General features: G+C 39.2%; 2 protein-coding genes and 1 pseudogene across 3 annotated transcripts; 1 reads left to right on the top strand and 2 right to left on the bottom strand.

The window, feature by feature from the left end:
- Window positions 1–5,030: 5,030 nt before the first annotated feature.
- On the bottom strand, window positions 5,031–7,884 carry LOC144651593 (uncharacterized). The gene is made up of 3 exons (XM_078511539.1): window positions 7,536–7,884; window positions 6,917–7,034; window positions 5,031–5,878 (listed from the first exon to the last, which is right to left on the bottom strand). Exons 1-3 carry the CDS (start codon window positions 7,857–7,859, stop codon window positions 5,031–5,033), a joined length of 1,290 nt encoding a protein of 429 aa, XP_078367665.1. The 5' UTR covers window positions 7,860–7,884.
- Window positions 7,885–9,994: 2,110 nt separating this feature from the next.
- Window positions 9,995–14,135, bottom strand: LOC144652398 (uncharacterized). Its single transcript, XM_078512412.1, has 3 exons — window positions 14,003–14,135; window positions 12,042–12,943; window positions 9,995–10,056 (listed from the first exon to the last, which is right to left on the bottom strand). The coding sequence occupies exons 1-2, from the start codon at window positions 14,109–14,111 to the stop codon at window positions 12,078–12,080; spliced, it is 975 nt and encodes a 324-aa protein (XP_078368538.1). The 5' UTR covers window positions 14,112–14,135; the 3' UTR covers window positions 9,995–10,056; window positions 12,042–12,077.
- A 4,301-nt stretch (window positions 14,136–18,436) lies between these two features.
- On the top strand, window positions 18,437–25,841 carry LOC144649563 (uncharacterized; annotated as a pseudogene). The gene is made up of 6 exons (XR_013569914.1): window positions 18,437–18,498; window positions 21,248–22,048; window positions 23,082–23,193; window positions 23,674–24,011; window positions 24,294–24,390; window positions 24,491–25,841. The product of XR_013569914.1 is annotated as an uncharacterized LOC144649563 (transcript).
- Window positions 25,842–26,111: the final 270 nt, after the last annotated feature.

Genomic DNA, 26,111 nt, shown 5'->3' with positions numbered 1-26,111 from the left:
AATGATTCACAACTTGTTCAACGGTCCACTTCGAAGTCTTCTCTCTTGTCGTTGTTGAGCTTAGTTTATCGAAACCTTGTCCTAACATACAATACAAGCCTTCGGACAAGAAAAAGGTTGTGATGGAATGTGTGGTGGACGCGTACATCGTTCTATTCCTCAGGTAATTCCATGACTTCGAGTCGACAAGAATTGCTCGCGCGAAACAGCGAGGAACAAATTATTCAACACAAAGTATGTTTAGGTGAGTAGGCATTCTCTTTTTACGTCTTAAGCTATGTATAGTTTCTTACCTTTTCTTTCTATTTCTTTACACGTTAGAGCTGAGCAATAATTTTTACTTATCATGTTCGAATCACCAGAAGTTCATATGCATGACAAACAAATTATTGCAAACATTCACTCATAAATGTATGTAATTCACCCATTTACACATTAATCAAACTGAATTCTTTTGAAATCTTGCTTGATCATCAAACACCCGGCATAGTCAATTGATAAACAGATAGTTGACAACAATCAATGAAAATCAATGTTCAAAGAAACGAAATTATTGTGATTTCAATTGCTTTTGATTGCTAAAAGAAAAATAATAAGGAAGGGATACAGATAAAAGCTGGGAGCTGGGTAGATAAGAATACATTGTTTGTTTGTTGCATGAAACTTGAGGTTTCCACACATGGGGACATGTCGTAGGGATACATCGCAGCAACATGAAGAAATGACAAAAAAATGTGTTGTTTACACTGAGGGGAAGTGGAGCGGGACATGTACATGTAGCAACAACAAATATGTAATCTGATTACATATTTGGCTTGTGCAACACGACCTTTGAAGCTGTTTTGTCCCTGTGACATGTTGAACGGAATTAAACTCATTGAACTTTGTGCAACATGTCGCAAGGACAAGCTGTTGCAGAAATTCCTGTTGCACAACCATGCCAAAAATAATCAGCACACACAAGGTGATGTGTCACTACCACATGTCCCTGAGTATGTCCCCACTACAGGTATTTGTGTGTACACATTTTGATTTAATTTTTTCTGCTCCATGTCCTCACTACATGTCCCTCAGTGTGAACAACACATGAGTTTGTCACTGCTACATGTACATGTACTCGTTATTGCAACATGTCCCTGCATCTTGTCCTTGTGGAGACCTTTACCTTGAAAAGAATGAGTCAGTCAGAAAATTGTATGCATAATTAATGTCTGGGGCTGTGCAGAACATTTTTGCCTTTTTTGAGGTTAGACAAATTTACATGTACACACACAAAAAATATTGATCTAAGTAATGAAACAAGAAAAGGTTGAGTAAGAAATCAAAAAGTTCAGTGAGATCGAGAGTCATAAATTGACTGATTTGTGAATAATAAAAAATTCACCTCAATTCTGACTCTTACTCTCCCAGAGTGCATTGTTTTTGCAATATGGAAATTGCCGTTTTTTTATTTCACACTTATTACACATGTGTTTTCATAATTTAGATGGCACTGAAAGTGGCAGAGGCTGGCTAGGGTCCTTTAATAAAAAAGCATACCACTCTGATTACAATGCAAACGTTAGCCAAAGTTTTTCAAATTGTTTCCATGCGCCTTTAAAAATATTACTATTTATAGCCGAAGTTTGATTTCTATGCCCAAATTAAGGTTACATCTTCCGTTAAATGTTCAAAGACAATGTTTTCATGGGTAAAGTTGCCTACCACTAATTTCAGAACAGTTTAGACCAAAAATCTGCAAAACCCCCATGACATAGTCCCTTAAATGAATGGGGAAAGTTCTTATAATATAGCAATAGAGTTGATGTTAATAATTGTCTCACATACATCTAATCTGACACTGTGACTGAATTGTTATTTTTATTCCATTTTATTGATAGAAATTGGAAAGGCATCACTCTGCATACGTTACAACATGTACATAATTGAAAGACATGATGGCACCAAAAGAAAGACACTGCAGCTATAGTTGCTATTGTGAGACTACTGTATCTTCATGGACTACATGAGTGGGAGGTCTCACTATCACATCTCATGGTTTTGTCATTTCCCTTGCATGGCATTAGAATGTGTCCGTGGGTGTGCTGAAGTTAAACTTTTGCTTTTTGTAAGACTGGCCCTCTCCCATGGTAGGTGTCTCTCCCATAATGAAGACCACTCGTCATGGAGAGTAAAGTTTCTATGAGTCGTGAGTTAAGGTGAATTTTACACAAAGTGGGTTATTGTCTATTTTAACATTAGAGTGTTTCTGTCGAGGAACTATCGGCTGATATTTGCCCCGCAGAAATTTGATGTTCTTAAAACAAATATTAGCCCGAGAAGCGAAGCTTTGAGGGCAAATATGCTAGTTTTAAGAACATCAAATTTCCAAGGGGCAACTATTAGACCAACAGTTCCAAGACAGAAACACTCTATTGTCTTTATTGTTCACCACTTAATTTTCTTCCGCACGCACATACAAAAACAAGCATCGTGAATTATTTTTACTTTTGAGGATAAAAAACTCAATTGAAAGCTGAAATTTAACAAACGAAACAAAACCAGACGGGAAACCCACTAAATGCAGTGAATTTGGTTGGTTTTTTTGTCTGCAGGCAGCTTGTTTACAAAAAACAGTCATGGGCGGGCACTATCGATCCGGGCATTTTTCACGGGAGGGCACTATGGGCTGATAGTGCCCTCCGGCGGAAGGGCACTATAGCGTCACATGTTCAATTTAAACCAATCAGAATCGGAGAAAATTTAGTGGTGAACTATAATAAACCATAGTTTCCCTTTATTTAAGTTAGCTTAGAAGCACTGTACATTTACTTTGCTTATGGTTATTTCATCGACCCCAGTTTGGCTGCGGCTAGTTGCAGTTAGTAGTTTGCTTGTACATGTAGATAGTTCCGCTCTGGTTTACTTGCTGTTAGTTTTACTCGGGTCTGCTTGCAGCTAGTTCCACTCTAGTTTGCTTGCAGTTAGCTTTCATTCGTTAGTAAGGGTAACACTATTTTCAAATTTAACATTCGACTCATAATCATTGACTCATTTGACTCACAGAATTTTTACTCTCCATGAGTGATCTTCATTATGGATAAGACAGACTAAAAAATTATGTGACATGTTACCATGCAGCTACCATGGGAGAGGGCCAGTCTTACAAAAGCAAAAGCTTAACTTTAGCACCCCCATGGGAACACTCTAATGCCATATGCAAGGGCAATGACAAAACCATGAAATGTTGATGGTGAGTCAGAGGCCTGCAACTGCTGGCCCACTTTGGGCCTGTAAGGAACATCACAACAGAGTAGACACTAATGTGGACAGGATTAGGAATTTCACCAAAAAAATATTGTTTGTGCCTTTAACTTAGTTTCTCTTAAGCACGCAATGCTGAAAATTCATTATTTATGATCAGTGATAAGTTAAAAAAAAAAAATGAAACCACGTGCATTGCAAAGTAAAAAATCATTCCTACATGACCGGCTAAACGTTCGTTCTTGAAATAACAGACATGTATGTTTTGTTTGAGTTTTGACAATAAAATTAATTGCAAGGTATTAAACATGTATTCCTGGTCTTCTTGGGGCTGGGTCAGTACTTGGGAGCATTATATACATGTACGTAAATTATATCGCAGTTTACGGAAGCGTAAAATATCGTAAACGTCCTGATAGGCTTTTTACGTTGCGCGCGTTGCGCGTTATGTAGATGTTGTCAGAAACCTGCATTTATAAAAGTCGGGTTACCAATAAGGAAATATTGCCAAAGAATACAGAAATATACAAAGCCGTCAATGGGCTTTTAAATACTGCTCATTTACGAAAGTTTAACAATGCGTAAAGATCGACTTTGGATCGCCTTACAGTAGCCGTAAAATTTCGTACACAATCTCTTTACGATTTTTTACAACACGCGTAAAGATACGTTTCGAGTCTCACTACGCACTATTTACGCACTATGGTTTTCAATGCGTATAGACGTTCTGTACGAAAGTGTAAAGAGGTTCGTATAGATTCGTAAAGAGGATCTTAACGCTTTCTAGACGGCATCTTTACGGGATCGTAAATTTAAGATTTCATGCTGTGTTTAATGCAAATGGATGATCAAAACCTTTGGCACCAAAATTGAGGCCTCGTTTACTGCATCTTCAGTGTTTTGGTCAGCAGGGGACGTAAAATAACATAACCCAGGCCACACGCTTATCGTAAAGAGTAGAGCATGGAGATCCTAGTGTTCTGGTCTGGTCTTTGCCCATAACACTGTGTGCATTGTTGAAATGCTCGGAGATATTACAAAATGTAGCTGTATAAGCTACTCTGCAAATCCGAGGGTAAATAAAAGTGATGTATGATGTATGTATGTAAAGGTGTATGGAGCTTTGGCACCAAAGGTGCATTGAGTGCTTCAAAGCAAAACTGCAGTTTATTGCCGAAGTTCTACCTAGACGCTTTTCGTCCTAACTGTAAAAGCAATGTAAGTTTAAAAAAATCGTCAATCAATTGGTTGCAATCGGCTATAGCTTTTTTGGCTGCTTGAAATTCATCGTGGAGATTAAACATGCGTTTCTCATACATGAATGGCTGCAACTGAACGACCGACTCAAAGTACTTAACAACTTGGTGCTTATTTTCCCTCGTATTAACGAATGGCAACCGTTAATATACGTCGAGGGTAAAACGTATAAAAACGAGCGATCAAATCTTTTAAACCTACAAGTAGATAAGGTCAATTTGTAATTGTGCTTTTAGCAATAATGGAGTTTTGTAGTAAAAATTGCTTTTAATTTCATCCGATTGTGAGACTCTTTAAGGGTGGATTACAAAAAAAAGGTAAATAAAATGGTGTTGTCAAATTGCCGTCAAGTAGAAGATGCAGGAAATACCTTGAATAAGTAAAGGCAGAAGAAGTTCAACAACAACTTGCCTTCTCAATCTTTGGTCGCCCTTTTATTTTTCCTCTTTATGACAATACATGCATATATTGATGTTGCGATTCTGTAACGTACTATTTAAATCGATCAAGGGCTCAAGGGCTCCCTAACCTTAGAAGCGTAATGTGACATAACCATCTCCTTTGGCGCATGCTCCTGTCTTGGCAATCCCCGACATACCGTGAACATACGAACCGCCACCGCCTGATCTAGAAATGAAGTCGCCAACTGCGTTTTTAAACACGACGACGCTTCCTCCAGAAAACCCTCCCCCTCCTCCCGCTGTAAAGTTAGAGGAGGCACCACCTCCTCCAAAGCCACCATCACAGCACTCCTCATCATCTAGTTTTGATCCGCCTATTCCACCATGTCCAAATGATTTACCTCCTGTTTGATTGCAGCTGATGTTATTACAGCATATGCCATCATCCTTGTAGCCACCACCATACCCTCCATACCGTTGCAAATTATCTCCATCCACACACCGTAGCCGCCCACCCAATGACCACACGCCCAGTCTCAATCCTTCTTCTTGGTCACCTTGTCCTTGTACGTCGTCTCCGCCATTCCCTTCAGCTGCTCCTCCACCACCACCAGCAACAATAAGAATGAAAACGGGGGCAGGCTTAGGAAGATCACTGACAAATGTTCCTCCACCACCAGCGCCAGGGCTGTAAGGATGCTTATTTCCCCGCTGTCCTACTAACACGAACAGTTTGGTTCCTTCCGTAAGATAGACTTTACCGTTTATCTTGGCCCCTTTTCCACCTCGTAACCCGCGCAAGGGCGAATCTCCACCTGAAGCACCGCACACTTCGATGTTGTACCAGCCAGTTAAGGGAGCACTCCACTCTTGCAGACCATTTGACACTTTTACATTTTCAAGGGAGGTACCTTTATATCCAGCATTGGACGTTGGACCTTGTTTACCAACTGAGCCTAATGTAGTGAAGTGAAACTCTGAAAAAATATATCAGAATACATTTGTTGGTGAGACACACAAAATTACAAAGAACGCTAAAACACGAAATCAAATGTGATTTGGCTCGCTTGTATGAATGGTTATATCATCTCGTAAGTTTTGCAAATTTTAACAGTTACATAAATGTTCTATTTTACCACACTGCTTTATTACCCACAACATAAAGGGACACTGTCAGCGGGATTCTAATGCTTTTCGGTAAAAAGTACTAAAATTGGCGAATAGGTCTCCTCGTACATGAAATGCGCCTTAAACATCATAGTTTTTAGGTGTTTTTTTCCAGTCCACAAGGAAAAATCTTGAAAAAATCACCCTGATTTTTCAAGAAGATCTAAAGTTCCTAATGGCATCACTATAATATCACCTGTTTATCGCTTCAGTACACTTGCATGGTTATTTTTAACAAAATTAAACCACTATTCGTAGTTTCCATACGGTCTTTAGGCTCTTGAGGTTTTAAAGTGAAACTGGTGACAGTGTCTCTTTAACTTCCATGGAAGTAAAACTATACTGAAAATTCTTAATGGACTCCGATGACACCTGTCTTATTTATTTAATTTGCGCCTTTTAGACAAAGGTCGTCCTCAGATGAAACACTGCTATAAAAATTAGGACTTCTTGTGAAATGTTGACTTAAAACTTTTTCCGTTCACTGACTGAACGACAGCCATTTTCCTTTACACCCCGAACCGAAAGACTAATGTATGTCATTATTATAACTACAGAAATTATTATGTAAACCTCCTTTAGGTGTTTTGATCAGAATTAATATTGATTGATGTGGCGTTTGAGTATGTAAAATGTTCGCAGTTGACGAGCTACTGCTATTGCTGCCCTCACAAGCCCGTTGGGGCCCACATGTTGGAATCCCAAAGAAATCCTCCATCAATTTGATGCCGTTTTTAGGCCGTTTAAAGTCAGTTCTTGATGTCACATACACGTAAAAAGATACCGGCCAACTCGTTACCCCTCCCTCCAGCCCCACCTACTCCAGTCAACTCTTGCCTATGTCTTACCCAGTTTTACTTCGCATTTCTTTCCAGTCCACGGCAGTTTGCACGTACATAAAAACGTTTCCTTTTTCACGTCAAACAAACACGTTCCGCCATTGAGGCATCCGGTCATGAGACACCCCTAAATAGAAACAAACATGCAAAGCATCAACAACAATGAATAGCAACTTAAAGAACAAACTTGTTCAAATTTCGTTCAAAGAGCAGAAAGAGAGAGATACGTACGCGTCTACAGCAGTTTCGCTATCACTAAAATTGTATCCTGAATGAGCCCTTGTTACTTCAAAAGGTGTTTGAAATATTCAGGTTGTTTAGATGTCATCGCTACTTTGGAATTCATTAAAAGGAACGAAAACTAAGACACACACGAAACAAGAGAGCAGGCAATGAATCGGAGAATTTTGTTTTTACTTTTTTAAAAGATTTTCTTTAAAAACGAAACTTTTTATTGGGATGGCTTAAGTTGTTTTAACAGTTGTTTAGTAAAAATTAATGTAGGTATTTGTAAGACAAAGAAACTTTTATGACCTAATACCAGGATGTCTCATGATCAATTCCCATTACGGATGAAGAATTGGAGAGAAAACTTTTTTGAAATGTAAAAAGTTGAAAATATGGTTACCTTAAGAAACAACGAGAAGGTAGAACCTTCCCGACCGTAGAGCTTTGTATCATCGTTGATAGTAGTCATCTCGTGTTTGTTCAGTTCACAAGTTGTTTTGTGGAAGTTCGTAGATGTACACCATGCGTTTTTCACGCATGAATGGCTACAGGCCATCAAGCTGGGAGACTTGAACCGTTGGACAACGTGGCCCTTAAGTCGCATGTTTTCCTGCGTTTCGATGTAGGCCGATCGAGATGAAGAGGTGTCATCAGAGGCAAAAACTGTGACGCTCAAAAGAATCTCTTGAATTGCAATAAGTGACCAAATCACACTAACTTTCATTTCCAGAAGATCACTATTGCAATGCGGTTTTGAAATAAGAAAAACAAGTGTTAGCCGGAGCGGAGTTTCAATTTTGCACAAGAAATTGGTTTTGTGTTTTCGTTATGAACATGAGTCCATGTGATGGAAAAATTAAAGTGACAATGGATAACTTGCTTTACGTTTTAAGTGGTATTGCCAAAAACCAACATACTTAAGAAATAAAGGGGAAACGCCCGTCGGTGTAATATTCAATTTCAATTATTTCTAAGTAAACATTTTATGTAAAGCATCAACTGAACTTCTGAAAGTAAAAAGCACAAAAAAGGAAGTGTATTTGATAAAGGGCACCTCAAAAACAGTTATTAGCCACTTAGTGTTAATTTTATATTATGTTAACAGTTTTTCCTTTCATTTGTAGTTCGCAATATCAAGCCACAATAGTTTGTAATTAGCGGCTAATGGAAGAAATTAAAAAGACGGAAATACCTGCCAACATAATGTTGGCCCTTTTAAGTAAACAATACATGATAAGCAGCAATCAAGCTTGAATGAGTTTGGTTAACAAGTTGATTGATTTTCCTGATTATCGGCTGGCTGGGAATTCCCCTTGTCAAATTCCTGCTTAGACACAGACCAGACTGTCTGTCATAGTCGTCTCGCGTTATTTATTTTAATTTCGACAGAGGCACGGTCATGGTGGTACAGTTAAAAAAACGTTTCCGTTAGTAGACCTCGCGGCAAGCCTACTTTCATAAGAGACGAACAAAAGCCAGGATAGCAAGTTCATAAAACGGACTTAACGGCGATGTTTCTGTGATTATCGGTTGGCTGGGAATTTCCCTTGTAAAATTCCTGCTTAAACTACGGGAAAAGGGGGCCACAAAAGGGGAAAAAACACAATAGCGAGGACAAAAAAATTTAAATAGACCACGCGGCTGCCTTATGTGCCTCCTAGGCGCGAAGAGGATTATGTGTGAGACCACGCGGCTCGCGTTTCACCCCGTACATTTTCAATACTCTCGAAATTAATGATACGACTCGTGAATGACACGTAATTAGGTCTTAAAGACCTTAAAAGTTAACCCGCATGTCAAGGCAAGTACTGTTTCGTAAAAAATATTGAAATTCAGTTCAATATACAAAAACGCTCAAATAACGACACAAAAATGCAAGCTCTTGCCGAAACCAGTCGATACTAAGCCAGGAATTCTATTCAATCGAAAACACGCGCAGTTGTCTTACGGTAGTTGTTGTTTTCTCGACCCGAAATTGAAACCCTTCTTTCTAAGTGTTGAAAGCTTTTTATTGTCAACACTTGCCATCAAACCGCAAGTGTTAACCCTTGACGTGTTCGTCACCCAAAGGAGAAATTATTCCCTTGGGAGTTTACGAGAACTGACTGACCGATCCACAAAGTAAACCGCCAACAATTATTCTCCTTTTTGCAAATTAGTCGAAAAAAACTACAGATCAAATCTTTTTAAGTGAAAACTGAAAGCAAGGGACCGCAGACGAAAATGCTGCTGGTGTAAATAGGAGCTGGCCACGCAGCTCCAATCAGCCAAAAATAAAAATACAAAGACAAGAACTGACAGGCTGACACAACGTAAAAAAAAACTCAACGGGACAACGACATGATAGAGTCCAAACTGAAAGTCAAAAGTGCAAACTCTGGACAGCTGTTTCGACTCTATCATGTCGTTGTCCCGTTAAGTTTTTTCATTTCTACTTAGTGTCAGCCTTGCAGTTCTTGTCGTAAATCTTTTAAACCTAATTAGTAAGCAAATACAATTTGTAATTTCGTTTTTGGTAATAATGGAAGTTTTTAATGTACACTAAAAACCGCATGCACTTATTTTCATCCGATTGTGAGGAGCTTTTAAGGGTGAACTACAAAGATGGTAAATAAAAGGGTGTTGTCAAATAGCAGTGAAGTAAAAAATACAGGAGTGTGTTAATCCCAAAAAAGTCAATTTAGTGTGTTATGTCAAAAAGAGAAGGGACACTAGCCAACACGCTTCCCCCTCGCCTTCCCTCCATCTGCTCCACATCCGCAAACCTTTTTTTTTAAAGTCAATTTTTGTTTTATTTCTTGCCAATTTCAATCCCACAGTATTCGCCAGTCCACGAGATTTTTCACGAACACAAAAACATTTCCTTTTTCTCATTAAACATAAAAGATTCTCCATTGAGGCATCCGGTCCTGAAGGCACCCCTAAATAGAGACAAGCAAACAAATACATTAAAGTAGCAACAACCACGAGTAACTAGTTAAAAATCTTGACTAAATGACCCTCACCCTCTTCGTGATTGGTCGGTCGGGCAAGAACAAAAGCCAAAAAAAAACAAAGCGAACGAAAACCTAAATCACTTTCATCAGTAATAAAATCAGTTCATCTCGGCTTGATGAATCCTTGGGAGATAAATTTTGTTCTATTGAGTTAAAACAGCCGATGATATATAATTACCTTAAGATGCAACAAGAACGTGACACAACAGTGATCGTGAAAATTGTCTTTGTTGATAGTAGAGATATCGTGTTTTAATCAGCTCACAATTTCCTTTTACGCCATCAGGGGCGGATACAGGGGGGGGGGGTGGATAGGGTGGATATCCACCCCCCATTTTTCAGTAAAAAAAATATCGAAATGTCACTTTATTTGAAATAGAAAATAAATAAAGAAAGAAAAATTAGCTCTCGCTCATGTCTGGTTGTTGTTACGCCACGTTTCGCCGTCTGCCGCCACTTAGGGTAAGGGTTAGGGTTAGGCCCTAATAGTCTGCCATCCACCCCCCCTTTTGAAATCCTGGATCCGCCCCTGGCCATTATCGGGAAACAACTCAAAGTTCGTGGAAGTACACCATGCGTTTCTGCGCATCGCACGAATGGATGCAGGACACCAATTTGGGAGAGTTAACCCGTTGGATAACGTGGCCCCTCAGTCGTTTATTTTCCAGCGTTACAATGTAGGCTGATCGAGATGAAAAGTTTCTATTTACAGCCAAAACTGTGGCATTTACGTGAATCTTTGAAAGTACAATAAGCGACCTAATGACTGGAACTTTCATTTCCACATAAGAACAACATTTTAATGCGGTCTTGGAATTAGAAGCGGAGTTTCAATATTGCAGCAAGAAATTGGTTTCGAGTTTTTGTCGTAAACATGAATCCCTATAATGGCGAAATGAAAATGACAAAGACAACGTTCGTAAATTAAAAGTTCTAAATGATATTGCCATAAAACACTATACTTGAAAAATCAACTGAGAAATTAAAGATGCCCGTCGTTGTAGTATTGGGGGATAATTTCTAAGTAAACATTTCATGCAAAAGCATCAATTACCCGAACTTCTAAAAGTGCACCTCAATTAAAGTACGGCACTGGTTTTAAAATGTTTTCGTGAAAGCGAGCCTCGGTCAATAAACCAGATAGTTTGTAAGTGGTTTTATGGAGAAATCTGGATCCGCTGTTATAATGCCAGTAGGAATTTGCTTTTGGTCAAAACGTCTCAGTAGTATACTTAAGTTCATCCATATTAAAAACAAAAGGTGGTGCATGGCATTTACAGCAAAACTGCACTTTATCGCCGAAGTTCTTCCTAAACGCTATTGGTCCTGACCGTTAAAGCAATGCAAGCTTTTTAAAACTTCAATCAAACAGTCAGCTCGAACTTTTTGGTAGCTTAAAATTCAACGTGGAGATAAAACACATACATGAATGGCTGCGAGACATCATACTATTTAACAGGACGATCACGGCTTTCTTTGTCTTAACGAATGCCAATCATTAAGACGAGGGTAAAAGGTATAGAAATGAGCGATCAAATCTTTTTAACCTAAATTGATTAGTAAATGAGATCAATTTGTAATTGCGTTTTTTGCAATAATTGAGTTATTAATGTGCACTCTAAACTGCGCTTTATTTCATCCGATTGCGAGACGCTTTAAAGGGTGAACTACAAAGATGGTAATTAAAAAGGTGTTGTCAAATAGCAGTGGAGTAGAAAATACAGGAAATAACTGCCAACACTACTTTTAAGAGTTAATTTAAAGTAAAAAGAAAGCATTTTTAAAACATCAATAAGTAATTTCAAAAGAAGTTCAACTAAAGATTGTGTTTTCAATCTTTGATTACACTTTTTATTCTTCCTCTTTACGACAATACATACGTATATTGATGTTTTGATTTTGAAACGTACCATTCAAATTAAATCGATCAAGGGTTCAAGGACTCCCTAACCTAAGAAGAGTAGTGTGACATAACCATCTCCTTTGGCGCATGCTCCTGTCTCGGTATCCCACGTGTTATTGGACTTATCGGGAACAAACGAACCGCCACCACCTGATCTAGAAATGTAGTCGCCAACGTCGTTTTTAAACACTGTTACACTTCCTCCAGAAAACCCTCCCCCTCCGCCTGCTGTAAAGTTAGAGGAAGCTCCACCTCCACCAAAGCCACCATCACAGCATTCTTCATCATCCAGTTTTGATCCGCCTCTTCCACCGTGTCCAAATGACTTTCCACCCGTTCCATTGCAGCTGATGTTATTGCAGCATATGCCATCACCAATGAAGCCTCCACCATAGCCTCCATACCGTTGCAAATTATCTCCATCCACACACTCCAGCCGCCCACCCATTGACACGTTGCCCAGCATCAATCCCTCGTCCTCGCCAGCTTGTCCTTGTTCGCGATTTCGGGTATTTCCCTCAGCTGCTCCTCCTCCACCACCAGCAATACTGAGGAGGGGAATGTTGGTATAAAACGCCACAAATGTTCCTCCACCACCAGCTTCAGGGCTGCTCATATAGGGATGCTCATTACCCCGCTGTCCTACTAACACCTTCAGTTTGGTCCCTTCATTAAGATGGACTTTACCGTTTACCCTGGCTCCTTCACCACCTTCCAACCCGCGCAGGTGTGAATCTCCACCTGAAGCACCACATAGTTCGACGTGGTACGTCCCAGTATAGGGAGCAGTCCACTCTTGCAGACCATTTGACACTTTTACATTTTCAAGGGAGGCACCTTTATATCCAGCATTTGATGTTGGACCTTGGTTACCAACTGAGCCTAGGGCAGTGAAGTGAAACTCAGACCCTGGAAAGAATTTTTAGTCAATCACTGTTTCAGATTTTTGGAGAGACACTTAATATTGGGAAACGCTGAAACCAGAAATCAAATTTGAATAACTATGTCATCTTGTAACTTTTGCAAAAGAATTCCCAAAAAGCAATGATATGAATTGAATGTTCCATTTAATTACCATACTACTTTTATATTTATTTAACTACAACTGAATTTCCACGGAAGTACTGAAACTTCCACTAAAGATTCTCAATGGACTCTGATGCCACCTGCCTCATTTCTTTGCGTTTTTAAGACAAAGGTTGTCCTCTGATGAAACATCGCTACAAAAATAACAACTCTGGAATGTAATCTAAAGCCCGGACCAAAGGATGATGAGAGTTTATGACAGATTAAACTCTCTTGATCTCGTTAGGCCTGAAACTCTCACGCACTCTCATCGCCTTTGAACGTGCTCAATTTTTAATATTAAAGAGTCGATGAGAGTTTTCTCTCGTTTGGCCTGAGTTAATGATAGTCTATGAGAGTTAACGAAAACTTCCATGTCAGTCAACTCTCATCAACTTTCACCCTCGTTTGGCCCAGGCTTAAAGGCTCTTTCCGTTCACTGAATGAACGACAGCCCTTTCCGCCAACACCCCAAACAAAAACAAATTATATGAAGAAAAGAAAAATAAATCCGTCATTCTTGCAACTAAAGAAATTATGATGTAAACCTTCTTCAGGTATTTTGAAGGAAATTGATATTGGTTGATATAGCGTTACAGGATATAAAATGTTCGCAATTGACGAGCTAGTGACTGCTATTGCTGTCTTCGCAAGCCCGTTTGAAATTAGGGCCCTAAAGAGGCCAAAAGTATGGTAAGGAGGAGAAATCTTCCCCTACAATTTGATGCCGTTTTGAGCCGTTTTAAGGCAGTTCTTGATGTCATATAAGCGTATACTGTGTACACACGTACAGGGCAAAAAGACGAGGGACAATGGACAACTCGTTCCCCTCACCCACCGTTTCCCTCCCCTCTCCACGGCCCTGGTGTAGGTTACGTTAGTTGAGTCTTTCCTGTGTCTTACCCATTTTTACTTCACATTTCTTTCCAGTCCACGGCAGTTTGCACGAACATGAAAACGTTTCTTTTTTCTCGTCAAACAAACAAGTTCCACCATTGAGGCATCCGGTCATGAGACACCCCTAAATAGAAACAAACATACAGAACAGCATTTACAGCAGTGAATAAAACAATTGTTCAAATTTTCGTTGAAAGAGAGAGATCCCTCTACAACAGTTTCACTATCACTAAAATTGTGATCCTGAATGAGCCCTTGTTACTTCAAAAGATGTTTGAAATATTCAGGTTGTTTAGATGTCATTGCTACTTGGAGTGCATTAAAAGGAACGAAAACATTAGAAACACACGAAAAAAGAGGGAAGGCAATGAATCGGAGAATTTTGTTTTTCCTTTTTTAAAAGATTTTCTTTGGAAACGAAAGTTTTTTTAGTGGGATGGCTTAAGAACATTTTTTTGGAAAAAAATTAACGTAGGTCTTTTAAAGACAAAGAAACTTTTATGACTTTTAAGTCATAAAAGTTCGGAAGCCACTTAGCTCGAGGCTACCCCCTTATTAAAATAAGGGGTAGCCTCGAGCCAAGTGGCCCATACTTGCCGGAACTTATCCCGGTTTCTATAGCATTAAGCGGCTAGGAATATTTCTACTCCCCCCTGAATGGGATGCTAGTCCATCGCAGGGTACCCCCCCCCCCCCCTAGCATTATGTCGCCGGTACCCATTTATACACCTGGGTGGAGAGAGGTACTATGAGAGTAAAGTGTCTTTCCCAAGAACACAACACAGGCCTCAAAATCGGACCACTCGATCCGGAGTCCGGCGCACTAACTATTAGGCCAAGCGCCTTCCTAAGACTTAATTCCAGAATGCCTCAATTTCAGTTATGGATGGAGAATTGGAGAGAAAACTTATTTTAAATGTAAAAAGTTGAAAATATGGCTACCTTAAGAAACAACGGGAAGGTAGAACCTTCCCGACCGAAGAGCATTGTATCGTCGTTGATAGTAGAGATCTCGTGTTTGTTCAGTTCACAAGTTGTTCTGTGGAAATTCGTAGATGTACACCAGGCATTTTTTAAGCAAGAATGGCAACAGGCCATCAAACTGGCAGACTTGAAGCGTTGGACAACGTGACCTCTTAGTCGCATGTTTTCCTTCGTTTCGATGTAAACCGAACGAGATAAAGAGGCTTCATCACCGGCGAAAACTATGACATGTAATAGAATCTCTTGAAATACAATAAACGACCAAATTACTGTAACTTTCATTTCCAGAAAGATCACCATTGCAATGCGGTTTTGAAATTAGAAAAACAAGTGTTAGCCGGAGCGGAGTTTCAATTTTGCACAAGAAATTGGTTTTGTGTTTTCGTTATGAACATGAGTCCATGTGATGGAAGAATGAAAGTGACAGTGGATAACTTGCCTTACGTTTAAAGTGGTATTGCCAAAAACCAACATACTTAAGAAATAAAAGAGGAAATGCCCGTCGGTGCTATATTCGATTTCAATAATTTCTAAGTAAACATTTTATGTAAAGCATCAACCGAACTTCTGAAAGAAAAAAGCACAAAAATAAGTGTAAAATAAGCCACTTAGTGTTAATGTTTTCATTGCAGTTCGCAATATCGAGACCCCACAGTTTGTAACGGGTTCGGTTATTTTAAAAAAAATCAACTTTTATTGTAATACCGGTTAGGAAATAACTGTTCGAGAAAACTTTTAAGTAATGCTTTATTAATGCGAAGAACATTGTTGTGCTGTTTGATACAAATGACTGATCGAAAGCATTGGTACAAGAAGATGACATGAGGAGCAAAACTGTACTTTTTCGGCCCAAGTCATTCCCGCTATTGTTTGAAACATAGTATTATACAATTTATGAGCTTTTTCAACATAAGTCAGTTAGTTGGATTTAGTTGGAGTTCAGATTTATAGCAGGTTATGGGATTGAAATAATGTTTGTTCAGTTCAGTTTTCAAATGTGCACTTAAACCTGCACTTAACATTTTGCGTTTTCCGATTGCGAAACGTTTTAAATTAAAGTAGCGGCTAATGGAAGAAATTAAGAAGACGGAAATACCTGCCAACATAATCTTCGGGGCTAATTTTAAGTAAAACATTCATGTAAAGTAGCAATTAAAATTGAATGAGTTAAGTTAGCAAGAGGATACAATTTTGTTTTCCAGTTTGTCCGCCGCTCAACCACATTAAAGAAAACTTGTGTGGGATCCCTGTGGTTGAATTAGCCCACTCACCGTATCCAAGTACGAGTTTGTAAAACAAATTTGTAGCTGGTGGACGCCGACATTTTTCAAGTATTTAAGCCTGCGATGCTGGCGTTTTAAAAAGGCGAATGTTGGCTAAGTTTGTTCGCGTTTCTGGCTCGGGATGTTGCAATCGCGAAGAGAAGAGAGACTCCTAACCCTGTGGATGCTCTTTTTCTCTTAGCTTCTCTTCGGCCCAACCCTCTCACGAGTACGAATCCAAAATGGCGCTCACAGGATCAAAACGCGCTCGCTCGCTAAAATACGTCTGCATTGCAGGCTTAAGTTTTTAAGAAAAACTTCCCAAATGCAAGATAATTTGATCTTTGGATGCAAATATTCTGTGTTTTTTTTGCAATGACTGATGGTTTATGATATTCAATCAGAAATTTCAAATATCGTTTCAATTGTAAATTCGTTTCCCTCAGTTCTCACACTATTATTTTCATTGTGGTTGTGTCATGGGTGTCTTATGTACACCCACAATGAACGTGTGTAAAAGTTTACTCCAATTTATTCCCAGTTGAAAGGGATTGTCTCTCTTTGGAGTGACAATGAACGTCGAGATTTTCCGTCGCTAGTAATTAAGGGCCCATTACAGTATCTCGTTGCCAAGCTACGTGGTTGCCAAGCAAGTGCAATTTTATTTCTGGTTTTCTCGCATTAGCGGCTAACTTATACGCGAGTGAGGCGAGTTTAGTTCCCTTTCGGTTGATTCTGAATCATATTCCTATCACGGAAACTTGTTCTGCAGTAAAAACAAACCTGATAAATGGAAATAAAGAAACGTTTTTCATACTAAATGATTGCAAAACATATGCGAAGCCCGAAGCAAGTATCCGAAACCGCCGAAAAAAACAAAACTAAAACACCTGTATAAAAACATTTCAGCTCACAAACGTTAACTATTCAGACTATTTATTCAACCGAACTACGAATTGTAGCCTTCTTGCTCAAAGCATAATAACGCCGTTTACGCTAATTCGCAAATTACGAACCGAAAATAAAGAAACTCACACTAAACTCTTTTTAATACTTACGATCGACTCTGTTTACATTTGTCATTGCCTGTACATGTTAGTTGAGCGACAGTAAACGTCGTTAAAGCTTTAAGAATACAAGCGTGGGGAAAGCCAACTTAGTGCGGCAATGTCAATAACGATGATTTCAACCAATCAGTCACCGTAAAATTTTACTTCCGGTACGGACGAATATGCGTACTTTTCTATGAACGAAAAAAGCGTACCTTCTGTTTTTTGCAGTAAATCGAAAGAAAATACAATTTTCTTGGAACGTAAGCATGCGTTTTCGGAAAATCAAAACAACGTTTAAGTTGTGTTCAAAAAGGTGATCAACAGAACACATTTTCCGTCCTTATTTGTCAAGTTTTTGTGCTAACGGAAAAAAACGCATGCTTGCATTTTTTAAGATCAACGTACGGATTGAAATAATACTACAAACTATGAATAAAACCGTAAGTTTTTTTGCGAAAAACTCAGTTTTTTGTTCTGGGTCACGTGACATTAGACGTGCCCCGATGACGTCATCAACTGGCTTGCACTCGCACTTTAAAACTCCTGTCTAAATTTGGTTAAATAAAATCAAAGATATATCAAGTTATAGCCAATTGAATTATCCCTAGCAACGGCCCCAAAAGATACTGTAATAGACTAATAGACCCTTAAGCATTGCACGAAATTTTATTGAAGTTTTCGTTTATGAGTCAAGAATAAAATTATAAGTGCCTTGTTTCCTTGTTCATCAATCGACTGAGAAAGAGTTTATAGAGAAAGGGTAATGAAAAATTGAACTTCCAGACGGGTAGCCTCCTACCAATGACTTTCTTTGGGTTCGTCACGCGTTCCTCCCCGTGGGAGTGTCTGCATAGGAGCCGAGGCTACCAAACGGGAGGCTTATTGCAAATGGAAGCTTAAAAGAGGAGGGGGAGTCTTAATAGAGCTTTTACGGTATATTAATCAAGAATTAAAATGCATTGTGGCTGTACCGCCCGAGTGCACTTGAAAGCGTGACACCAGACTGCGTGACGTCAGTGTTCCGTGGCGTCACGTCACACCCGATTGCGTTTGCGTCAAACACAAATCACCCCTGCCACAATAGACTGTATTCTGTGTATTGTTTACTAAGCGATCTCATTATATCCAAGTACAGCAGTAATTTAAAACATAAATTGTACAGTGCACGACTTCTGCTTCTGTCTAAAGCTTCGTCGGGAAGAAGGTAAGTCATGCAGTTCAAACAGATTTTTGGCACTCTAGAACAATTGAAGGTGGTTTTGACAGACAAAATTAGGTGTATGCGACCACTGTTTTTTATTTCTATCTAATTACTTATGGCTACTTGTAAATTTGAACGATTATAACGGATAACAAAAGCACAATACGGCTCAGGAAGGTACGTTTGAAATGTAATACACAGAGGTTTAATCTAAGGAGAATAACAAACCAGTCTGGTTTAGGCTTATGGCAAATTTACGGACTTGTGGACTGCGTGCAGGCGGGTAATACCGATATTTATTTCACGCTGGCGCGCAGTTCTGCATTAGAAATCTCAGCTAGCACAACTTAAAATCAAGGTTTAGATTATATCTTCCGAGAGCTTTGTTCACGTAAATTACCTATTAGGTTAAACTCAAGGTGGTTTTAATGAACGACAAACTAAAGAAAAACCCTGGCTTTAAAGATATTTAAACCAACTCGGGTACTACCAGTGTCGATATACGATCTCATAATATTTACTGGCATACACTGAGCGACACTGCACAGCATTTGCTGGCAGTCTATAACTTCAGTATTCACTTAGCAAACATGGGACACTGCACCAAGGACAGAATTGATATCTTAAATAAAAAATGGTCAGTCTTTTTAACATTTTCTTTCTTTATATGATTTGTAAATATGATTGAAAAAGATTTCTCTGCAAGGCCGATCACTCGGGGGTCACTGCAAATCATTTGTTATCGTGGAGACAAAGGAATTTTAATATGAATTCTTTTACTGTAAAGAAAAACAAACATTTCAGCAGTTAGCAGTATATTCAACAATGGGTTCATTGATATTTTTGTTTTGGCTTCTCATGAACTACATTATAAAGCAATAAAATTTATCAGATTTACTGTTTCTAAATATTTGGAGTAAAAGGAGCTCACAAAGAAGAACAGGAGCCACAAAACCAAAACTAAACGTTATCCACTCCTATAAACCTTTAGGGGTTAAGATGAAAAAATATTTAATTAAGCCCATGACTCGCCGAAACATACAGACATTTGTTTAGAATACCGATGCAAAACTTTTTTGTTGAACCACTTCGAGCCACTTACTTGCATATTATGAGGAGCTACTACCCATTTAGCGTTATTTTTCAAGCCGTAAATTTCTTGACAAAAGTTTGTAGAGTATCGTTCGGCGAGGTGATTTATAGCCACATCAAAGTTTAATTTATGGTTGGCGAGTCGTTATTCATTAGGTAAAAAAGGCTCCAAGCAACTAGACGATATATTTATCGTTTTAAGAATTAACATTTTATAAATATATACCGGTACCCAGTTTTATGGAAATAGTTGTGAAAGGCCTAAAGTCATCTGTCTTGAATTGAAAATTAATACTGCGCGGTATTACCCCCTTACCCCCCGTACCAAACGTCGGAACAATACTGTGGTATCCCTCGCCAGGTAGTTAAGATATATTCAACAATAAAATTGTATAGAATAGAACGTAAAATTAACTACATCAGAAGTGAAAACTGTTTAGGCGGCAGTCGTGATCTGAAAACATCAAGGTATGTTCGCATTGTGAAAGTTTTTAACCGAATTTTTCCTCCTTCAGCAAATTCTTATATGTGAGTCGAGTCCAGTTTACGTTCATGTAAGAATAGGTAGTTGTACTGAGACGAAATCCTTAAAAGTGACCATTCAAATTTTACCTTAATATATGATAAAAAAATTGCTAATTATCGATGGGTCGACGACCTGAAGAGAAAAAGAAAAGACGCTTTAAACTATCGAGACTTTTTCTTTTTACGATTAGCTGTGTTAGTAGGCCATAATTCACCCTCTTATCTTAGTAAATTTCAGTTGCTTTGTAGTGCGACCTCGTTGCAAAAGCGAGGTAAATTATACAACTTCTTCAAGTTCTTGAAAATTTCTGATCTTGTATGGAAGTTTAATAAAAAGAAAAAAGAACTAAGAATTTTATTTCTATTTACACTAATTCTTGTAATGTATCATCACTTTTGCTTAGTGGCTGTCAATGACATAGAAACCACTTTACACAGCTGCGAGCATTAGAAAAACTAAAAAAAAAACTAATATTGTTACAGCTTTTTACTCTTTGCAGTTGTCATGGCGACTCAATCCCGCCTACACTTTGTCTACTTAATGTTTTTACATCTATTATTTTACTAAACGAAATGCGAGAACATGCTGGCTTTGTCAAAAATTGATGCACAACGGATTTAACGTAATCCGGTGATTTATGCACTAGTTAAACAACAAAAGCATTGCTGTCGCCGATTGAAAATTCGACCGGTGTTGGACGACAAAACAAAATTAAAATTTGCTGAATATTAACTGCTAATGGTTCTATTGTTTCAAGTGTACTGTGAATTGACGATGTTAATGGTCTAAAAAATAACTAATCCGGTGTCTTTACAAAACAGAATTACCATATCTAAACACAATTTTACTTTTTCTGATCCCAAAATTTAACCTGTCATTTAACCACAAAAGAAGTGTCAATATGCTCGCTTAAAAAAATTCATAAAGCACCTTTGTGATTCTAGATTAGATTTCCCAAGCCTTTGCTTAAAAAATATCGAATATTATACTCAAGTGATTTGGACCATTTAGGCCGAATTCGAAGGGTACGGACATTTTGAATTCAAAACAATTTTTACTATTTACACGGTTTATGAAACTAAAAACGATTTGAATCGAAAGCGTTAAAATCTTTCTGTTTTATTTTGTTTACAGGTGCTGACAAACTAGCAGATCGCTTTGGTAATTCATCTGTGTAATTTGTAACGTTTTTCGGCGGCTTAAAATGTCGAGTGCAAGAGAGAGCTTTCAGATCTTTATCGCTCTCCCCTCCGACGACATTTGTACGGTCAAAGGATTATCTCGAGATATGTTCGTTTATCAACTTAAGTCAAGAGTGGAGCTTAAAGCTGGTATTCCGGGAGACATTTTCAATTTATTTTTCATGAACGTACAACTTTCTGAGCAGGACACTCTGAAAGCCTACCATCTTAAACATGGCTGCATTGTTAGAGTCAAGATAGAACAGAACTGGATTGGCCTTTTCGAAGCGTGCTGGCGAGGGGATATTTACGATGTTTTCGAAAATGGTGTTCAATTTTTGGACGAGGAGAAGTTTCAAGATTACAACATTTCTCTTTGGAATAAACTGGTTATACAGCGTGCGACGTTCGCCTTGTTTATTTCCTGCCACCGTGGTTACCTCGGTCTGATACTGGAACTTATTAACCGAGCAGCCACGGATATCAATGGTAAAACAGTATTTGGACGAAGTGCGCTGCACGTGGCAGCTTATCAAGGTTTTGTGGGCTGTGTTTCTTTGTTGCTTAGCGAAGGCGCCATCTGTAATCAAATTGACATCGAGGGTAAAACACCACTCGCTTTGGCGAGCGAAAATGGTCATGTTTATTGTGAAAGAAGACTTTGGCTTTATCAGTGGAATTTGCAAACATTTCGCCGTCAGTCTTCAAGAAGCTCCAGCGGGGAATCAAGTGAATCTATCGAAACTGAAGGAAGGTAAGACTAACATTTAGCAACGTTTTGGTTCAGTATGATACTAAGATTAATTCATCGCGCGAGATCAAAGAATTTTTTCTAGGTTTCCGAAAAACTCTGAACAACGCAGACAATTGGCGCAGACATTACTTTTCGTTGTAATGCGCGTCTTGCCTTATAATACAAAACCAAAACAATATTAAGGTAAAAGACACTATAGAAATGCCATTGAAATATGTCAATGTTTTGCTTTCACAAGGGATTAGCAGTGTGCAGATAATTGGTCTTACTCTGAATACTGGACCACCAATTTCTTATTGTTCGTTTCCAGACGAATGTTATGGGTGTGTTCTATATGGCCCGTTAAAGGGCACAACGGACGTCAGTATAGACACGCAACTTAGAATGTTTAGTAACTGAGAAATTTATTAAAGGGAAAAGCAAACGATTTCGAGGTGAAATCTTGCAAACATTGAAATGCGAAGTTTTGGGGGGCTATCTTGCGTGTTTTGAAACTAGTCCGGCAAGTGTAATTTAAATTTTCTTCTGTCTGTTTTTCTGCTGGTCAGTGCTCTATGTTTCGTGACTTGCTTACGCAAAACAATAGCGTAAATACTGGCAAAATGACGACATCACCTCAAAATCTACGTGTGTCATTCAGGTCGGCATGGTAGATTTCATGCGGGCCGATATAGGTCATTTTAGCGCTGTGAAGGAAATGCGATGCCACTTAGCAGTCTTAATTTCCAAGTTGATTACCTTAACCTGTGAGCTTTTTTGAAAATAAAATGACGCAACGTCATTTTACCACAGTGTCCTTTTCGATGCCTATTTCCACCGTTCTGCGCATGTGCTAGCGCGTTCAAAGACGATCGTTTATCAACCAATAGAAGTTATCGTTGCAGTTACATGCATATCTCAAGTTACATTCAAACCGAGTTCATACTCTTACCGGGAAGTTAATTACTACTGATATCAACCTAATTCCGTGCTAGCTCATTCGTGATTGAAAATTTGACCTTCCTTGCGGACCTAATCAGTTTCTCTTTTTCAGATTCAGAAAAAATGGCAGATCCTCTCCACCGCAAGTTGCCAAGTTACCATCCGCTAGAAGAACACACGAGCAGACTGATGAGAACAACAACAACGAGAAACAACCAACTAAGGTATCCCAGTTGACTTCGTTGTTATTTTTTGTCGTTCGAGTGAACTTATAAACGCACTTACATTGCCAACAGGGGCGGATCCAGGAAATTCAGTCACCGCGGGCCGTAGCAGTTGGTGCAACATGTAAGGGGGTATCAGGGTTCCCTCCGAAAAAAAAAAAACAATAAAAAGTTTAGGTTCTCTAAGGTGCTGTTGCTGTAGGCGCTTTGGCCACCCCAAATGGTTAGCGCGCTGGACTCTAGATCGAACTGTCCGGGATCGAGACCTGGCCGGGGTCATTGTATTGCGTTCTTGAGCAGAATCTTGACTTTTATAGTGACTCTTTCCACCCATATAAATGGGTACCGGAGACATACTTGGGCAACCTGACAAAATGCTAGGGAGGTGCCTGCGATGCACTAACATCCAATACAGGGGGAATAGCAATATCCCTAGCTGCTTCATGCTTCATCATTTACGCCGTTTTCCTTTCTCGCCAGGCAATTCATCTTCATCTTCCTCGTGTCACGAACAACGAGGACAAACGAAACCTCCGCCGAACACAGAGTCATGAACCACCCCGTTCCAGTCCGTCGCCCTTTCCCTTGATGCAAATAGCCGAGAAATACCGTAAAGAACTTCGGGAGTTAAACGAGGGAACACTTCACTTACCTGCGCATGAGCAAAGCGAATCCAGAGAAGAAGTAGAGAGGCCAACACCGGAACCGAGAAATGCTGGAGCTAAAGAAAACTTGGGCTGATGAAGTGGACTTCGTGAGAGGTGCAAACAACACAGAGGGAGTTAAACAAAGCACAAGCTTGCCAGAAACAAGTGTTGGTAAGCCACTTCTTTTTTCCTCTGAGCGGAGAAACAATGTTTTAGAAAAGATGATGGTATATTATCCGAAATACCTTCGCTAACGGACGTCTCCCGTAAGCGGGCATTAAGTCGGGTCCCGGCTACAGACAAACACCATATATTTTCTAATTTCCCATAAGATAACACCTTTTTAGTGGAGACTTTTCAGGTACCAAGGGTGTCTGCTTACGGCGGGTTCGACTGTATTATTGTTTGACAAAACTGATACTTAAGACTGATCTCATTTGTTTGTTTGCACAGATCTACCTAATGAAAAGAAAGAGAATGATTCCACTGGAGAACAGAAGCAAGATAACCGTGACATTCCTTTGGAGACTGGGCTCCAGGAACCTGAAAGGTAAAATAATTCTATTGTTCTTTGAAATCAAGCGATTTATTCAAATCTTTAATTTGTCGAAGTATATTTTAAAACAATTTTTTTGTATTGTTCTAAATAGGCCACCTTCAGGCAAAACAAATGGAATCCGTAAACTGGACATTGTGATGTTAGAGACAAGAGAAAAGTGCAAAATCGAACCGACTCAACGGGAGCAAGACTCGAGTGGATACGAAAAGGAACAAGAGAAAGAGCATGACAGTTTTTTAATGGAAATTCGGCAAGAATATTCCAGAAAGAAACCTGCTCAAACGTTTGAAAACTGGCTTCACATGAAACAATCACAAGCGAAGAACAGACCTTGTACCGCGCCTGCGCAGAAGAGTAGGTTAGGAAAGAGTATTGACCCAGAATCCTTTAAGAAATGGTTAAACGGCAAACGACCTCAGCGCATGCACACGAATTCTGAGTCTTCGACGTCAAACAAAAAGACTTTCATTAGTTCTGGAGGACTGACTTTTGATCGCTGGCTTGAAACTAAGTTAACACAAAGACCTATGAGCGCTATGAGTTACGTCACGGAATCACGTGATAATAATGCTTCGGGGTCGGTTAGCAAAGTACGAAAACAAATCACTTCCGGGAAACCCTTTGAAGTGTGGCTGGCGGAAAAGAAAACAACTGCGCATGCGAACCATGATGGAGAAAACAACGGCGAAGAAGACAGAAATGCCCAAAAGCTTAGTGGAAAATCTTTTGACGAGTGGCTGCAGGACAAAAACAAGCAGAAGCAAATTGAGTTGGTGCAAAAGATAACGACAGAAAAAGAGCAACAAAGATTGGCTGAGATAGATCAGTTAGCAAAATGGCTGAATCCACATTACAAGACGTACGAGGATTGGTTGGCGATCAAAAACTATCAAGCCAGTCTAGAGCGCGTTCGTGCACAAAACGAACCGCAAAAACAAGAAGAAGATATTCCTTTTGAAGAAAAACGAAAAGACGCGAAAGTTGTGTATAACATCTGGCAGACAATGAAAGCTCTTCATGAACTAAGTGAGGAAGAAAGGAAATGTGATGAGATGAAAGCAAAGTGGGCCGCGAAAGAACGAGAGAAGGAACAGTTAAGAAGACTCGACATCGCCAGTAAAGCAAAAAAATACAATTTAAAGCTGGCGACAGCGAAGAGTTAGAGACTTCTCGCTCGCAGATAAGGGCGTTGATTAGTCCAAGCTACTGAGCAACAATTGGTCCGGTCTATCGGCTCCTCTTCTTCGTCATTTTATTGGACTTCTAGCATGAGGTCCAGTAAAAAAAGTGACGGAAACGAGGGGTCTTGAAACTGCATGATTCTCCTTGATAATGATAGGGATACGTTTCAACAGCCTTTTTAAGTCCTTTTTCAAGCTCATCCGCTAGTCGGCCAGTTCGCGGTAAGTTTCGAGCAGTTTTATGATCCAGGAACACTTTTTCTCCAATCCTCTTGAAGAACATTCACTAAAAGAACAAGACATTTTGAAGTAACAGGGTCAATAGAACGGGAGGTCATCGAAATAAGAGTTAGATTGAAATGAATGTTTTAGATTAAATAGAAATTAAAATATATTTAATTTTAATAAAAATGAGAGAATTTTCTATAGTCGTCAGTAATTTCTGTAATCACGTCCATCCCCCCGGCGCGGCGACTTGATGATGAACTTCCGTCATCTGTCAGATGTATACAGGCCTATTGGCCTCAAACA

Source organism: Oculina patagonica, chromosome 4 (assembly GCF_052425735.1).
Source record: "Oculina patagonica isolate OP01 chromosome 4, crgOcupat, whole genome shotgun sequence".
In the NCBI taxonomy this organism is placed as follows: domain Eukaryota; kingdom Metazoa; phylum Cnidaria; class Anthozoa; order Scleractinia; family Oculinidae; genus Oculina; species Oculina patagonica.
The sequence above is the reverse complement of the archived record's forward strand: the minus strand, read 5'-3'. Positions and strand labels throughout refer to the sequence as shown.

Coding starts and splice junctions, on each gene's coding strand:
- LOC144651593 (XM_078511539.1), bottom strand. CDS start 7,859: ATGAAAGTTAGTGTGATTTGGTCACTTATTGCAATTCAAGAGATTCTT. Junction 7,035..7,535: donor CCTTCTCGTTGTTTCTTAAG/GTAACCATATTT, acceptor GTTTCTATTTAG/GGGTGTCTCATGACCGGATG. Junction 5,879..6,916: donor GAAATGCGAAGTAAAACTGG/GTAAGACATAGG, acceptor ATATTTTTTCAG/AGTTTCACTTCACTACATTA.
- LOC144652398 (XM_078512412.1), bottom strand. CDS start 14,111: ATGACCGGATGCCTCAATGGTGGAACTTGTTTGTTTGACGAGAAAAAA. Junction 12,944..14,002: donor GAAATGTGAAGTAAAAATGG/GTAAGACACAGG, acceptor AATTCTTTCCAG/GGTCTGAGTTTCACTTCACT.